The 17046-nt window shown below is 40.7% G+C and overlaps 1 protein-coding gene across 1 annotated transcript; it reads left to right on the top strand.

Moving 5' to 3' along the window:
• Window positions 1–2553: 2553 nt before the first annotated feature.
• On the top strand, window positions 2554–16234 carry pik3c2g (phosphatidylinositol-4-phosphate 3-kinase catalytic subunit type 2 gamma; the record flags this gene model as incomplete). Its single annotated transcript, XM_083893656.1, has 32 exons — window positions 2554–2955; window positions 3046–3125; window positions 3211–3368; window positions 4149–4263; window positions 4341–4452; window positions 4820–4890; window positions 5085–5148; window positions 5807–5932; window positions 6158–6179; window positions 6580–6763; window positions 6867–6989; window positions 7100–7228; window positions 7937–8051; window positions 8153–8286; window positions 8402–8590; window positions 9283–9376; window positions 9463–9557; window positions 10330–10510; window positions 10629–10736; window positions 10819–10911; window positions 11068–11197; window positions 11305–11441; window positions 11537–11706; window positions 11832–11988; window positions 12426–12535; window positions 12639–12807; window positions 13729–13847; window positions 13970–14066; window positions 14173–14236; window positions 14340–14419; window positions 14524–14649; window positions 16082–16234. The coding sequence occupies 32 exons, from the start codon at window positions 2554–2556 to the stop codon at window positions 16232–16234; spliced, it is 4107 nt and encodes a 1368-aa protein (XP_083749782.1).
• Between the last annotated feature and the right edge of the window lie 812 nt (window positions 16235–17046).

Genomic DNA, 17046 nt, shown 5'->3' with positions numbered 1-17046 from the left:
AAGGTTCCTATAAAGAGGGGGAGGGGGAACATCATTTTGATTTATACATTTGGATTTGTTGAATGTGCAGAGTAAAAGTCGTTGTGCTTTACTTACAGTCAGCTCGTCGTCATCTGACCTGCCCTCTTGCCTCCAGTCTTCAGCCTCTGCAGGGTCATAGCTGTACAAAGGAATCAGCCTGTGCCGTAGTTCATCCAATCTAAGGTAAAGACAACTTTTTAAATAAAAAACTCTGCCTGAACATGAAAGATGAGAAACTGACAAAGAACCACAGTGACTCAGTTACCTTGATTTCTGCCTCTTATACACAACCTAAAGGGAAAGCAAGCACACTTTAAACTGAGCTGAAACAACAATGAAACATACAGTATATATGATGAAAACTATAAATGTTCTTACCGCTGCCACAACACATCCAATCAGTATGAGGATCACACATGGGGTGATTATGTATCCAGGGTTGGGGTTTAGAGGTGAAATCTTTGGAGTCGTGAGGTTAAAAACCATTTCTTCATGTTTGGTCTCCTCCTCCATACAGTACACCCCTCTGCTGTGAGCACCTCAGCTGACACCTCTGTGATACATTCAGTGAGCTGCTTTAGCTTTCATTCCTAATGGAAGGGGTGCGCGCGCACACACACACAAACACACACACACACACCTACTTATTAAGATTTGTAATCCAAGCTGCAATATCTACATCTTAAAGCATTGGAAATAAAGAGTAGAAAAAACAACAGCCTCCTGTGATTCAATCTTACCTTGTATTTCATGTGTGGGAGAACACGCACATTTCCTTTATGCTTCTTTCATTCGGTTCAAAGGCGACACAGTGCAAATACAGCCCAACCTGCCAAATGGCATTCCTGAGTGAGGAGTAAATGTGATGTTGATGACGGTCACTAAAGGCAAACTGGATTGATGAGTTAAAAGTCACTGCAAAGGAAACGAGGAAATGTGCAGGAAAATGCACTTGTGTTGCCTTTGATGTGTGTTTCTATATACAGTACCTTTCTTGACTTTACTGTGCCCTCTCCATCCAGAGGGAGGAAAGATAAGACGTGGTTAAATATTTCAAATTGAAAAGCAGGAAAAACAATAAAATAGTCTGAACCCAGTATTCCCAGCTAATTAACAAACTATTCATGTTTGAATACATTAAATTCCTCACGGTTTAAAGGTTATGTAACATCTGTTTGTGAAGTTGCATGTTGCAGATGATTATTTCTCACCTCACATGTCCCTTTCAAACATGTACAGAAGAATTAAAAATGTGACCTGAGGAGACCTGATCCTGCTGTAAATGTAAAGAGCTCATTCTGTGGTGATGAAAACAAACATTCATATGAAAAAAAAACATCAGTATTAGTATTAATTTCTGCCAACTGGAAATAATTCCAACTGAATGTTACACATTGGGCCTTTAACCCTTAGATGCGCCTTCAAAAACATTAACGCATCTCTTATAAAAAAAAAAGTTTAAAACCAATCTGTCCTTTCCATACATATATAACCCTAACCTAAATATTAATAAATTATAACAATGTTAACCCTTAAATTGCCATGTGTGGTCATGAAGCATCAAAAATAGTCATTTCAATGTGTTTCAATGGGGACATTTTTGTGCGTAGGTGTGTTTTGTGCATAGGTGTGTTTACAATAGACTAATCATTTTAAAAAATAATGAAAAAGATTGAGAACACTCAACATTTTTAACAATATGCATGAAAAAAATGATAAAATATTATGTGTCTAGGTGTGTTTAAGGGTTAATAAACTGTAGTGGTTGTAAATCTGGATTATGTTGTGTATTTACCGCAGTGAAATGTAATGTTAAGACCAGTAAGTGGAGACGCAACAACATACATGTGATAATGTGTTTCCTCCAGCAGAGGGAACACTATTGTGGGTTGGGCTGCAGGAGGAGACTTGACAGTGGGAGGGGCTGAGGAACCAGGTGAAGACTTTTCTGTATTTTACTGGTTTAACTTGCTCAACGTGGTTTCAGCAAAGCATTGACCGTGCTGCCGGAAAATGGGACTCCAGTTGACCTGACTTACAGGTAAGTTGCCAACCAAACGGATCAAAGTAGATATTTGGAAGTAATCTAAAAAGGGTGAAGTGTTGACCTGCAGATTGCTTTTGAAAGTAAAGTTGAGAGTCTTCATAGTCTGCAATGTTTATATTCAAGAATTTAGCAGTCTGGGTTTTACTTTCACTTCTCTAAGATTGAATAAAAGTAAAGCTGTAGGTTTGAGGCACGATGAAATTGTTTTGTTGCCTTTTTCAAGACTTTTGTCAAGTGTAGGAAAGTTTAGCCGTTCGCGCTCTGGTAGATTTCCTGTTAAGATTTGAAAAGCTGTTAATTATTAGACAAACTTTAACCCTCAGCTTTCTCAAGTAATAAAACGGCACACTTGTCCTGGAGTATCCTTAATATCCAAACTAATTAATTATGAACATAAATAATTAATTCTGTTTAATGAATTCACAGTTGTTCATTGTGCCAAACACAATCCAAGAGAGCTGCTACAAACCTTTCTCTACAATGTGATGGATGCCCCTAACAGGAGAAATGGATCATTCCAGACACACGATTCTGACCGGCCTCTGCCTCTGACAGAGGATCCCCATGAAATGCATATTTACGAGGATCCTGATGCCCTTCCTACATACGATGAAACAAATTTATACGATAGCTTGTTGTCTGGATCTGTATTCCCGCTTGAACCTCAGCCTCAACCCTCAAAACGAGCTGCACGCGCTGCTCCCCCTCTACCCACACCTCGGATTCAGCGTGGCACAAGTTTGCCAGGTAGACAAGGTCCTGTTCCGCCGCCTGTCCCCCCCAGGACACGCATACCCAAAGGCAGAGGCATCAGAAAACAGTTTTCCTTTGACGTCAGTGAACCCGTTCACAGACTGACTCGATCCAGGACTGATGGAGACATTCATGTGAGTATGTGAGATGAGACGACAACAAAAAAAAAAGAGTGGTAAAGTCAGAGAAAAGGCTTGAGTGTGTTTGTTTGTGTTTCACATCAGGATCTATGGACCATCAAACTCACAGACACTCCACAAGGCAGCACCGAGAGACTGTCTTCTTTTTGTGAGGAAACGTCAAAGTAAGACAACGACACCGACAGTTGTTCCTTTTTACATTGTATTTACAGTACAGTGTCACTTTCACCTGTTTGTCTTCACCATCAGGCTGATGTCACGGCACAAACACACGGACAGAGTGCATAACTCAGGTGTGGTGTGGGGTCGCGTGTTACAGATCCACCCTGCGCTGCTGCAGCAGGTGGAAGTGAATGTCACTGTGGCCACAGAGTGGAACAATCACCAGCTCCCCATCCCCACCTCTGGTAAGCTGCTCATTCTCCCTCCTTCAGTCATGCACTGGTACTTTTAATTGCTATCTAAGAAGATGACATTGCACTTATCAACCACTTTATACACCTAATCAAGATCCTCTGCTGCTGTAGTCAGCATGCTTTGAGGGTGTTTTTAAATATTGTCTTCTTCTTATCCTGGTTGCCTTTCTGTCATTTTTAACGTAAAGCCTGGTCATTCTCTTCTGATCCCTGGTATCAACAAGACATTTTAGCCCAGAGACCTGACACTCACTGGATTGTTTCTCTTCTTTCACGACCATTCTTTATGAACCTGAGAGATGTTTGTGTTTGGTTTCAACTTCAACAGGTTCAATCCAAGCCTTTGTACATGTCTAAATGTTGTTGCCATGTTATTGGCTGATTAGATTATTATTATTATTACCTAATATAGTGGCCAGTGAGTGAGTATTATGTAGTATATTGCATGTTCTTGTATTTGTTGCTTTGTGAGGACCAACAATGGTACAAACCATAGGACATTTTGGCAAAGTGAGGACATTTTGGCTGGTCCTCACTTCTTTAAGACCTTGTTTTAGGGTTAGAATTGGGTTTGGGTTAGGGTAAAAGTTAGGATTAGGCATTTAGTTGTGATGGTTAATGTTATGTCTACAAGGGTCCTCACGTTGACTTAAGTGCAAACGTTTGTGTCACCTCATGTCTCTTGATCCATGTCACCACAATATCTTTCTTTATTGGTCTCAGATGTTGGCTGAATTGTGTGGACTCTGAACTTTTGACTCTTTTATCCAGTGAACAGGACGGTGAAGAGTCTGATTGTTGAAATCTTCCTGCTGCTGGACCGTACTCCTCTAACCAATGGCTATTATGTCCTTAAACTGTGCAACTCTGATGAGCACCTGCACAAGTAAGTCACCAAAATATAACTCTTAATCTCTGATGTTACATTGGTGCACTGAATGTCCTTTTCTCTCACCTGTTTAGTGAAGAACTGCTGGGTATGCACGAAACTATTCAGATGTATTACAAGTTCAAATCAGTCGTCCCACTCAGACTCCTCCATGTGAACGACCTCACATATCGGCTCACCAGGGATGTAAGTCTTTATGTTCAGACTTTGTCTTGGTTCACAATCACACATAGATCATTTACCAAGAAAGGGGGTGGACTGTTTTAAATTTCCAAATACCGCCTTCACAAATACCTGTGTCTGGCACCTGTGCAGCTTGTTATTATTAGTGCTGTTGCAGTAAAAGTCTCCACCCTGCGTTCTTGACTTTGCACTGTTTGTTTATTCATAACGTCATGACATTTATCAGCCAGAATTAAACAGCTGTTGTGATGTCTGCTGTCAACTTGGATTTACAGCTATGAAAAATCATTTTGTCAATCACTCTGAAATACTGTATTTCCTGTTATTCTTATCACACTTCTTAATTTCTTCTTTTTTTTTCTTCTGTTAGGAAGCAGATGACAGGTACCCGTGCCATTTGTACCAGTTCCTGCGTCCTGCCTGTGTCTACGACACCTGCAAGTAAGATAACCAGCAGTCCTGGATCTCCCTCTTCAGCAGTGGTGGTGTCATTAACGGTTTCAACCGTTCAGTGGGTCATGTGTAAACATTAGACATTAGTTTACACTCATGTCTGTTTGTAGGAAACAAGCGGATGGTAGTTTGACTTCATCCTACGAATGAGTGTGTGTGTTTAACCTTTCCTTCTGTTTCAGACTGAGCCTGCAGAATGTGCTCAGTGGCTACAACAGGGAGGTGACTGAGCTCATGAGAACTAAGGTCAGTGAAGACCACTGTGATCTATCTCACACAGACACACACACACACACACACACACACACGTGAGGTTTTCATGACTTCAGGCGACATTGCATTGACTTACATTAATTTCCTGTAGACTTACTCTAACCTTAACCATAATTACCACTGGCCTAACCCTAACCGTACCCTAACCCTACCCTCTACCTAACCTTAAAACATTTCTTCACCTTAACATATAGTCATTTACATTATGGGGACTTGCTTTTTGTCCCCACAAGGAAGACAACTCCCCATAATGTGACTGTGTAAACAGTTTTACGTCCCCACAACATTAGTTATACATGGGCGCGCACACACACACACATGTTTGCACTTAATTCATAGTGAGTGCAAAAAGAATTGAGGATAAGCCAAAAATGTCCTCACTCCATCTGGTTTACACAAATACAATAACACACACCCTTACCCTTACCTAAACTAAATTCTACCCCAACCCTAAAACCAGGCCTTAACCCTCAAAAAGCACTTTCATGGTGAGACGGAATGTTCTGGCCCTCACATAGATACCCATACAAGAAACACACACACACACACATATACAGAACATACTTTATATATCTATCAGTATTTTTGAATTTTTGTTTAATTTTTGCATCTGATGTCATCCCATGTGTAGTCCGGGCTGAACACCAATGTGCTGGTGAGCCGTGTCCGGACCATCAGTAACCTTCTGTGTGGATTCTCATGTGAGGAGCTGGAGAACGTCATCAGCTTCCTCAACAGACTCACTTCTGTACATTTGGTAGGATGCTACCTGTATGCACACACGGAGTTATCATGTTATTGTTTTAACTATTTTAGTGCCTTGTTGTTGTTGTTGTTGTTGTTGTTGTACTTTTACAATATTTGGCATGCACTTTTTTTCCTGCAGTGTTAACATGTGTAATACTTGAACTGCACAAAATAATGAGGAAAATACCTCCACAGTGGCTCTTCCACTCTGATCGACTTGTTTCCTCCTCCACAGAATCATGATGAGGTTGAAAATGGTGAGTTGCTGTTGATTAGTTTGATTAGTGAGTGTCCAGTGTGTAAGAACGGACAACTTATCCACTCATCCCCACCTTTCCCAAGTGCATCATGGAACTAAAATGCCATAAATAAAGATAGAAATATAGATGTATATGTGGGAAGAGCTGTTTTTCTCAGATTTCATTGTAATCTTCCACTTGTTTATTAATTCAAGCTCCTGTAGAAAAAACTGTAAAAAACTTAAAACTACTAAAGCTTATTCTGAGGCTACACAAAGTATAATTTGCAGTACCATCACAGCTTGATTCCTAACAATTAACACTCCTAAAGTACATGTTACCCAGTTTTGGGAGCAGTCGAGAGATAAAATAAACCCACTCTTTTGTTATTTTAACATTTTAATCCTGTGCACTGTAGCAGTGAACATGCTCCACAACGCGCTGCTCCGAGTGCTGCAGATCTTTTTCGACAACTTCCAGTCAGACTTCAGAGCTCTGGAAAACACCAGCAACCTGCAAACTCTAGATGTTGACAACAACAACGAAATCTGCCAGTTCAACATTGCTTCTCTCTACAAACTTGACTTGACCTGGCTGAACATGTACGTGTGCATTTCTGGCCGATGGCAAACCACACACACATTTGTATGTCTGCACATCTGTTTACAGACGTGAACACAAGGTGTTTGTTGTGTTCTCTTCCAGTTACGAGTACTTCTCTGTTTCCTGTGAGTTGATGTACAGTGGAGTGAAACTCTATGACACTGGCGTCTCTGAAAACATCAGCACCGCCTTGTCCTTTGGAAACACAATCCAGTGTAACCGCATGTAAGGCCAACGCACCACATCATGTCATATTCAGTTTCACTTTTCCGTACTTTGTTCATACAATATACCACAGAAATAAGCCTGTTTATGAGTGGATGTGTTTGTTTTAGGATGGTGTTCCCAGTTCCAGTAAAGGATCTTCCATATGAGAGCATGCTGATGTTTCACCTCAAAGGCTCAAAGAAAGGAAAGAGCCCAGAGGTTTTAGCCTGGGCTGTGCTTCCTCTTTACAGCAACAGGTATTGTTCAGCTCTGTTACTTCAAATGCTATTTACTGATTATTGTTTATTTTTAGTACTTATTCAGTTTTGCTTTATGAAGTTTGGGGAGTTCAAGCACGTTTCAAACAACAGTGGTCTGACTGAAGCAAGGGTGACTGAAACATGAATTACTAACCTCGGATAGGTGTTGAAATATGTTTTTGGACTAAACAAACACTTTGGGTTTTGTTATCTTTGCAGAATAATGATACCAAGCAAAGGCTTCTAATATTGATTTAAGACACACCTTTGAGAACCAATAACCTAAGGTCTTTTTATTACATCTGCTACATGTGAGTGTTCTGTCACAAAAACTCTACTGTACTGTAACTGTAAAGTAATCTCTCTTATCATCATAGTGAGGTTACTCAACTTTGCTGCGACCATCGATAGCTAGATATATTATTTTCTTTATCTTGATTCTGTAAATAATAATTTAGAATATAATGTAATTCTTCTTCTATCAAATGAAGGGATGGAGCAAAACCCAGCTGCAAGATATAGTCGGTGACATACTGTACCAATAAGTCTCAAAAAATACCCTTTCTGACCAAATCCTCTGGTTGTCTTCTTCCTTGTTGTCTTCTTTGTTGTCTTTGTACTAATGTTTTCATTCGTCTTGATGACTGTATGAAGGATAAGAGACTCAATAGTGATTGACAGTATATGTGTCCTCTGTGTGTTCAGGACTTTGGTGTCAGGGACTGTCCTGCTCAGTATGTCCACGCAGGCTGTGATCCCAGCTCCTCCCTCTCCGGCCCTGTTTGACAGCCACACACAGCCTGTTGGAGTCATACTGCATGTCAGTAATACTGGACATCTCTGCCCCCTGTTGACCAACACGTTTATGACACCACGCCGCATCGCATCTTCTTTAATCTTTCACCCTCCATTGTTCTCTAGCTTCAGTTCCAACACGAGTCAAAGTGGATGTATCAGAGGCCCATCGCGCTCCCTGGTTCAGTCGTGTTCTCTCAGCCGTGTGATGAGCTGCAAAAGAAAATGCTCAAAGTTTCCAAGAGGCACTGCCTCAGTTTGTAAGTAGAAGAAAATAACACTCATTATAATCAACTGTACATGTGTATGTGCAGCAATCCGTTCTTTTTTATCGCTTGTGTGTCTTCACACAGTCCGTATTCCCTCCTTTCTCAGTCTAACAGAAAATGAGAAGACGTTCCTCTGGGAGAAGCGTCACTGTGGTGACAAAGGAAGTACATTCCTCCACCTGGTGCTGGGTGGAGCCGGCCAGTGGAAGCCGGAGTATCTGACAGAAATCTATACAGTTTTAGAGAACTGGCTCATTCATCTGCCAGAGGAGGCCCTCTTCCTGCTCAGTGATAGGTGAGTTGCTTCTCATATATCAACACATGCATCAGATGCTTATCTTTTCAGGGAGCCCAGTCTAGTTGACATTAGGAGGGAGGCAGAGTAAAACCTGGACTCTCAATAAAAGAATAAAACACTTAGTATGTGGCGTCAGATTTGTCAAAAGTCTCACGAGCTAATAATATTAGTGCACATGCGACGCAATATTAGTACAACTGAAAAGGAAGTTTAATCTGCCAAACACAACTTTTATTCCACTTTAGTGATCAGTTATCCCTCATATGTCAACATTACATGCTTTAGTAGTCATTTTCAAGCTTATAATATTGCGTTGTACATTTACACCGCGCTCTGTAAGCCAGAGGGTCTCTGCTCTGACTGACTGTGAGTGCTTTGGGAGGGGGCGGGGATCCTGGCAGCACCCGCTGCTTGTTGAGCACATTAACTGCAGAGGGATACGTGCTTTGCAAACACCACAAAAGTCTCCAATAACACCAGCAAAAGTCTGGAGATTTGTCACAAGTCGCTTTTGACAAAAAAAGTCTCTAGGAGGAGTCAGAATGTCAACATTACATGCTTTAGTAGTCATTTCAAGCTTATAATATTGTTTCGTACAGACAATGAACTCAACACGGCAGAAGCACAACAGCACGTCTAAATCACAGCCATGATTCATGTTTCCATTTGTCTGGTTTGGTCTTCTTCAGCTTTCACGATCAGACTGTGCGGAGAGCTGCCGTTCAGTATTTTGAACAAATACCAGATGGAGACATAGAGATGTTCCTGCCACAGTTGGTCCAGGTAAACATGCAGTCATGTATATATGTACACTGCAAACCAGAATGTTCTCTGTAGTGTGATGTGTGAATCGTCCTCGTGTCCTGCAGGCTCTGAAGGGTGAGTGGGAGCTGGACGGACCTCTGGTGATGCTGCTGCTGGAGAGATCTCTGAAGAACATCAGAATCGCACAGCAGCTCTTCTGGTAAGACTTGTGTAGTTTTATCCAATCAAACATGTTGCATCATGACACCGGATTCATCGGACCCCTGCGTTGCTCAAGGACTGTATAGTGCCCACTGATGTGAAATGTGGATGGAGCGCGCCAAGACTAAGTTGCACCGAATTTCACGGCATTTGGTGGGAAGATGTTATAACCCAAGACGAACAAAAAAGTCCACAGGGACCATGGCCTCAACTAAACAGGAAGTCAGACATTTTGAATTTAGTGTCCATCTTGGTGATTTGCCCGCTGCTCGCTTGAGCACGTTTATCGTACGGACATACAAAATTTGACAATTTGTACTGGACACATAAAAAGGAAAAAATGTTATTTGAAAGGTTTTGCGGGTTTAAAAAGGTCGTGGCCACAGCAACCATCGGCAAGTTTGGCGAATTTCGACCATTCGCTACGAAACAGGAAGTGCCCTATAACTTCGCAATACGTTGACCGATTGCCTCGAAACTTCATGTGACACAAAAGACTGACCCTTAACACGTCTACGGACACAGACTTGACCCAACGTGATGTCGGCCATTTTTAATTTAGTCGCCATTTTTCCCCACAAAACTGACAGTGAGGTCAGGGAACTGCTACACTCCCCGACTTGAGTGGGGACGCTTGCATCTGTAAGGGCTCTATCATGACTGTGTGCAGTCCTTGTTTATTGTTAGAGTTCTTACATTTTTAATCTGCATTTTTATCCTTAATTATATCCACTGCAGTTTTATAATTAAATGTTTTCCATGCTGTGCAGGCTTCTGGAGGACGCCTGTAATGACCCCTACTACCAGAGTTGGTACAGTAAGATTCAGGCTGCGCTGCGTTACTGTTGTGGCCGAAAATTAAGGCAGGAGCTGGAGCACGAAGTCCATCTGGTGTCTGTGCTCGTACAGGTGGCTGACAAGGTCCGCACTGCTGACAAGGCTCGACGCAAGGTCTGTAAATCAACTCGCTCATGTGAACTTGTTTACTGGCACTTAATCCTCTTATTGATTGTAGCGTTTACTGTGCAAGTTGAATAGTTTATCTTTTTTTTTATGCACATGTCTGCAGAATGTTTTGAACAAAGAAAAAGAGAAAATTGACAACTTCTTCACGTCTGGGATCAGCTGTTGTTTACCACTGGATCCTGCAGTCCGTGTGAAGGCAGTGGATCTAAATGTAAGAACATTACACGACACACTACACACACATTACTTCTATTTGGAGGAATATTTACTACTCTTTTATGAATTACTTACAGGTCTGTAAGTTCTACAACTCTAATGCTGCTCCACTGGGAATCACATTCATCTGCACTGACCCTCTGGCCAAGAAAGTCAGTGTCATCTGCAAGGTTAGTGACGTCCTTACAAAGACAGATCATCTTTTTAGACATTTGGAGAATAGATTCGTAATAATATGGCACTTAATACACATTGCTATTTCTATCAAACTGCACTTACCGAGTCATAGAACAAACTTCTTTGAAACATGACTGTTTTCCTTACAGACAGGTGATAACCTGAGTCAGGACAGGCTGGTACTTCAAATAGTCCGTGTGATGGACAGGGTTTGGCTGGAGGAGGGGCTGGACATGCAAATGATCACCTACAGATGTCTGTCAACAGGCAGAGCTCAGGGTCAGTTTGATGTTATTTGTTGTTGGATGTACATGAATTATCTTATGTCTCCCAGTCTATAAATCTATCTAAAAAGTATATTGATTGATGCTCTGTGTGGTTGTAAGGTTTGGTGGAAGTGGTTCCAGAGGCAGTGACCTTAGGGAAGATTCACCAGGAGTGGGGCTTGGGTGGAACCCTGCGTGAGGACACTCTGGAGAAATGGTTCCATATGTGGAACAAAACAAAGGAGGATTACGAAAAGGTTGAGACAATGACAATGTGATCAAATGCAATTGTACATAATATATTACGTTTTTTTTTTCAAACCTCTAACATTGTCACAATGTGTTTGTGCAGGCTGTGATGAACTTTATCCATTCATGTGCTGGCTGGTGTGTGGCCACGTTCATCCTGGGGATCTGTGACCGACACAATGACAACATCATGTTAAAACACAGCGGACACATGTTCCACATTGACTTTGGCAAGATTATGGGCAACGCACAGAAGTTTGGCAGCATTAAAAGGCAAGCAACGTTTGGGGAATGAAAAGAGTAGCTTGTTTGTGTTGTGTTGAGTTGCCAAGATGTTCGGAAACGTGTGTCGTCAAAGATTATAAGAACTGACCTCCGCTCTTTGTTTGCGACATCAGGGACCGGTCACCGTTCATCTTCACATCAGAGATGGAGCACTTTATCACAGGCGGAGGAGAGAAGCCTCATCGCTTCCATCGCTTTGTGGAGCTCTGCTGTGAAGCATACAACATAATCAGAAGGCGCTCTGCACTCATACTCAGCATGTTGGAGCTGGTGAGACCTTTACTCGGCCATGCATTAATCACACATGTTATTGTTTGTCATATGGTATTGTTATTGTTGTGACACAAGTGGATGTATTTTTCCTACCAAATGGACAATCGGCTACAACCTTGTTTTCATCCAAACGAGCCGTCCTCTGTGAATATAGAGGAGACTAGTGAAGTGTGTGGCCATTTTAATTACTACACTGTATTTTTGTGAAGATGTTAAACATTTGCAGACGGTCCCTGCAGGCTCGTATCACAGCCAGCAGCTGCTGATGGTGATGGCTCATTTAGTTGAAAATGAGGTTGTTGGTGATTGTCTACTTTACTTTGGTAGGTGTTGTAAATGTGTGGCCACCTGTTTTACGGAATTTCATTTCCAAGCGATATTAATGCACAGATCTACAGATGTCACCTCCCAAGTGTCGTACATGTCTTTTGCAGATGCTTCATGCAGGTATGCCAGAAGTGAAAGACGTCAATGACCTGCAGTATGTCCAGAACAACCTCAGACCTCATGACACGGACCTGGAGGCCACGTCCTACTTTACAAAGTAATGTAAAGCACACATGTATACAGTCTGTCTTTTTGTTATATTGATATTTATGTAGTTGTATTAATCATGGGCTGTTTTTTTTCTATCTCTCATGATGTAGGAAAATCAAAGAGAGCATGGGCTGTGTTGCAGTCAAGTTTAACTTCCTGACACACAGCATGGCACAAGGGAAGAAACAGCAAACACTAGCCAGGGACGGCCTCCCCACACCCAACAACAACATCCAAGAAGCTGTCATTCAAAGCTACACTGCCAAGGGGAAAAATGTGGTGAGGCACCGCGATTGGTCTACTGTAATTGTCCCCATCCATCTTCTACCGCTTTATCCTCCAAGTGAGGGTCACGGGGGGAGCGCTGGTACCAATCCCAGCTGCCGTACACCCAGGACAGATCAGCAGTCCATCAAAGGGACACATAGAGACAAGCACCCATTCACACTCACACTAAAAACATGCAGATTAGGGGATAAGGCAAATTGGATGCTCGAAATTTACAGTTTTTACTGTGAGTTTGATAAAAAAACAAAAAACATTTGTATATTTGAGTGTGAGTGGAGGGTTAATGGGTTTAATGCACTTATGTCAATTTCATAATGTGTGATATAAAAACTAAGAAGCTAAACTAAAATTAAAAAAGTGGCAATAATTAAACTAAATAAAACAATGATGTGAAATATGACTTGGTTGCTGGTACAAAACTACTCTTATATAGCTCTCTTATATATATATATATGTATTTTTTAGTAATTCAGGTGTCCTTCCAGAGGGGAAAAAACGCTAATTCACTGTGTAGAGGGTATAACGACACAAAAACTGATTTACGAGAGACTCTCCCTTAAGCTCCTTAAAAAAAAAAAAAAAAAAAATTTTAAAAGTGTGGATGACTTTTTAAAGTGCATTGATGTGAGAAATTCTGAGAATTATTTTTTTAAGAATATGTGTGACATTTCTACGGAAGAGGATTAGGGCCACAGGAAAATAAAAATTGAATTCTGACTTTATTCTCAGAATTCTGAAATTATTCTCAGAATTCTGAAATTATTCTCAGAATTCTGGGCACCTGTATTTCTGACAATAAAGTCAGAATTCTGAGAATAGTCAGAATTCTGAGAGTAAAGTCAGAACTCTATGTATTCACTGTAAAACTGAAATAATTGGATGTGTCTGATTTTTTTTTTTTTTTTTTTTCAGATCTATGACCTGAGAGTAAACATTGACGATGGTTTTCTGACCAGTAAGAAAACATTTGGGGAGTTTGAGCTGATCCATAAGCAGCTACAAAAATCCTTCATTGAATCCAAGCTGCCTCAGTAAGTGAAGAAAAAAAACATCCATGTGTCCAGCTTACACATCATGAGCATTTTATTTTGAAGCACAGCTCTTTCTTACACAGTAAAAACAATGGTGTGATTCCCTCCTTCTCCTTTTGAAGGTTTCCCAGCTGGTATAAACTCTCCTTTACCCCAGCCAGAAAGATGTCTCTGCTGAATAAATACCTAAAACAGCTTTTTGAGGGACCGTGCAAGGGAGTGAGTTCCTCTCTTAATGCCTTCTATCACTAGTTGACCTTTGTCTCTGTGCTCTTTTCAATAATACTTCACTCTAACCGCTTTAATCTCACTCGACCACCTGCAGAATGAGTTTGTGTGCAGCTTGTTCCTGGATGGCCCCAGCATAGTCCAGGGAAGTGTGGCAGCAGGTACATTTTCTGCACTTAAATTAAAAAAAGAAAAAGAATATAAAGAAATGTAAACGTAAAGAATACTTGGTGTTAAAGGCACGTTGTCATTGATCTGTGGCAGGAGCTCGTCCTCAGATCCGGTTGTACATTTCCTACGCTAACTGTAAGCTCTCAGTCTTGGTTAAACACCTGGAGAACATTGTGAGCATGCTTTTACATTTTTATTCAGTTATTTGCAGCATAAAAAAAATACATCCTTAGAAGATATTTTACATTTTGGCTGGGCCTTCTCTCTATCTCAACAGAAGCAGGCGAATGGCTCTAACCCTGATGCCTATGTGGTCACACGTCTGAGACCAGACCCTCAGCAGCGCTCCAAGAAGAAGACAAAGGTCGTCCGAAACAATGACAACCCCACCTTCAATGAACTGGTACATCACCTTCTCTGCTACTTCTATATTGAGTTTTGTATTTTTGTATTCATAAACATCAACATTTGAACATATGACAGAATTAAAATAATAATGACAATTTTAATAATACTTAAAGGACAAATAAAATAAATAAAAAATAAAAATTAATATTACAATAAATGAAAAAACAAAACACACAAAAAAACACAGTACTCTTCGTATAGGATACAGTATACATTCCCCACATTTAATTACATATTTTCATTATCTCACTCATTCCCTCATTTTCTCCCTGCTACTTTTACTAGCACCTAAGGAATAAAGAACTGTAAACCTTTTAGCATTTAAAGGCGATAATATGTAAACTATGCACAACAGCGACCTTTAGCATAAAGGGGCACTGCAACACAACAGCAGTGTTGTTCATGTAGGTTGTCAAATTTGTCTGCATACAACACAAAGAGGACGCTGCACTTATACCCAGCATTACCCTGTCGTCATGCAGAAACACATCCACAAAACGTACAATTAACCTTTTTTGGTCAATTATATCTCGTAAGCAACAGAAAGTGAAAATGTTATCTGCTTGAGACCAGAGAGGAGGAAACGAGGCGACAATAATGGACCTTGAAAACCGTTACACATGTTAAATATCCACCAACAAATGTATGAGAGAGCATTGGCAAACTAAAGTTCTCTATTTTGCGTCCCTGTCTTGGAGAAAACCTTGGATCCACACCAACTGTTGACAAGCTTCCTCTCCACTTTCACTGTCTATACATTAACTTATATGTGCCTTTTTTGGATCTTACCACGATGACACCCTGTCATTTAACGCTTAGAACACAGAGCATTTAGGCTGTTTTTTAAGACAAAAGAATGTCTTATATCCTTTTTTTTCAGCACAACAAAAAAAAAAATCACCAACTATATAAACACACCTGAGCAAAAAGTATTCAAAATGGTTAAAATTGAATTTTTTTAAAATTTGGAAATGTGTCACAGTTCACAGTTCACTTGGCTCCTTTTTATGAGTAGAAATAAAATAAAGACGCTCTATTTTGTGGATAAAAATACGATATGAATATGTGACCTATAAACACACACCCCAGGATTTCTCACTCTGACTGAGTATAATATTTACAATAATATGTATTCTCTGTCTGCAGCACCACTCTCTTTAAGTCTGAGTGCAAAACCCAGCAGACTCTGACCAGTAACTTACCTCGTATTTAACCTCATCTTCCCACCCTTTTATCTTTCAGTTGAAGCATTGATCGAATCAAATGATTAATTAAAAAAACGATCCTGTCCCACGGTTTGACAGAGAATTCGTATGAAAGAAACAATATTTGAAAAAATAATAACAATAATAATAATAAATTAATTAAAAAAAAAAAAATGCTGATTGCATGTGCTGATAACTAAGTGATCTGCCTTTTGTTCGTAGCTGGAGTACGATTTAGTGCCCCTGCTGTATGGGATGGTGCTGGAAGTTACAGTGAAGAGCAAGAAGACTTTTGTGGCTGCAACCAACATTAAACTGGAAGAGGAGCTGCTTGACAAGGAAATGTGGTTTCCTCTTGGCAACTGTGCAGTCTGACACCAGAGCACTGTGCTCCTGCTGCCAACAGAGGGCGCAGCCACACTGAGGGAGAGAATTCACGCTGAAATTCTCCTCCTGAGAGGAGGAACTACAGCAATGTTTTTACCTATTTATCTGATGCAACTTTACCTCACTCCAGGGGAGAAATACACTGGCAGTGGATGTGTGTCTGGATGACGTTACAAAGCTGAGTTACAACACTCACGGTTTACAATATTTGTCATTAAAATGAACATTTTCTATAGGTCTAAATGTTAAGAATAATCATTGATGATGTATGAAGAACACAATTGCTTTAACTTTAACTTTTTTGCACTTTTGTTTTGTATTTACATTTCGTCTGTGTCGCAGTTTTTAAAATCAGTAATTGTGTTTGGTCGAGAAGACCAATGAAGCAGATTGAGGAGGAGGTGGTGGTTGTGATGTAATGTCCAGGTCGAATATGTCATCGTTGTTCCTTTAGGCTGTGATGTCAGCTGGATGTCCTTGAATAGTGGAGTTGGGCACAAGGGTGAGAAAGGAGAAGAGGGGTGAGGACGGGGGTGAGGACAGTGTGTGAGCTGGATGGACGTATCCGTCTCTCTGGCCTGAGGGGTTTAATTAACACTCTGCCCCTTTCTCAGTCTTTTGTCCTAATCAGCAATGACATTTAAACGCAGTTATGGACATGCATGCACAAACATGCACAAACTCACACACTCAGTCCCAAGACGAGGACACGTCTTAATGTCTTCTCCTCACAGGCTGACCTGAACTCATTCATAAAGACTTGGCCTTCATCACAGGTGATGAACAGGAATAGAAATAGA

Source organism: Microchirus variegatus (assembly GCF_963457635.1).
Source record: "Microchirus variegatus genome assembly, chromosome: 8".
NCBI classification, from domain to species: Eukaryota; Metazoa; Chordata; class Actinopteri; order Pleuronectiformes; family Soleidae; genus Microchirus; species Microchirus variegatus.
The sequence above is the reverse complement of the archived record's forward strand: the minus strand, read 5'-3'. Positions and strand labels throughout refer to the sequence as shown.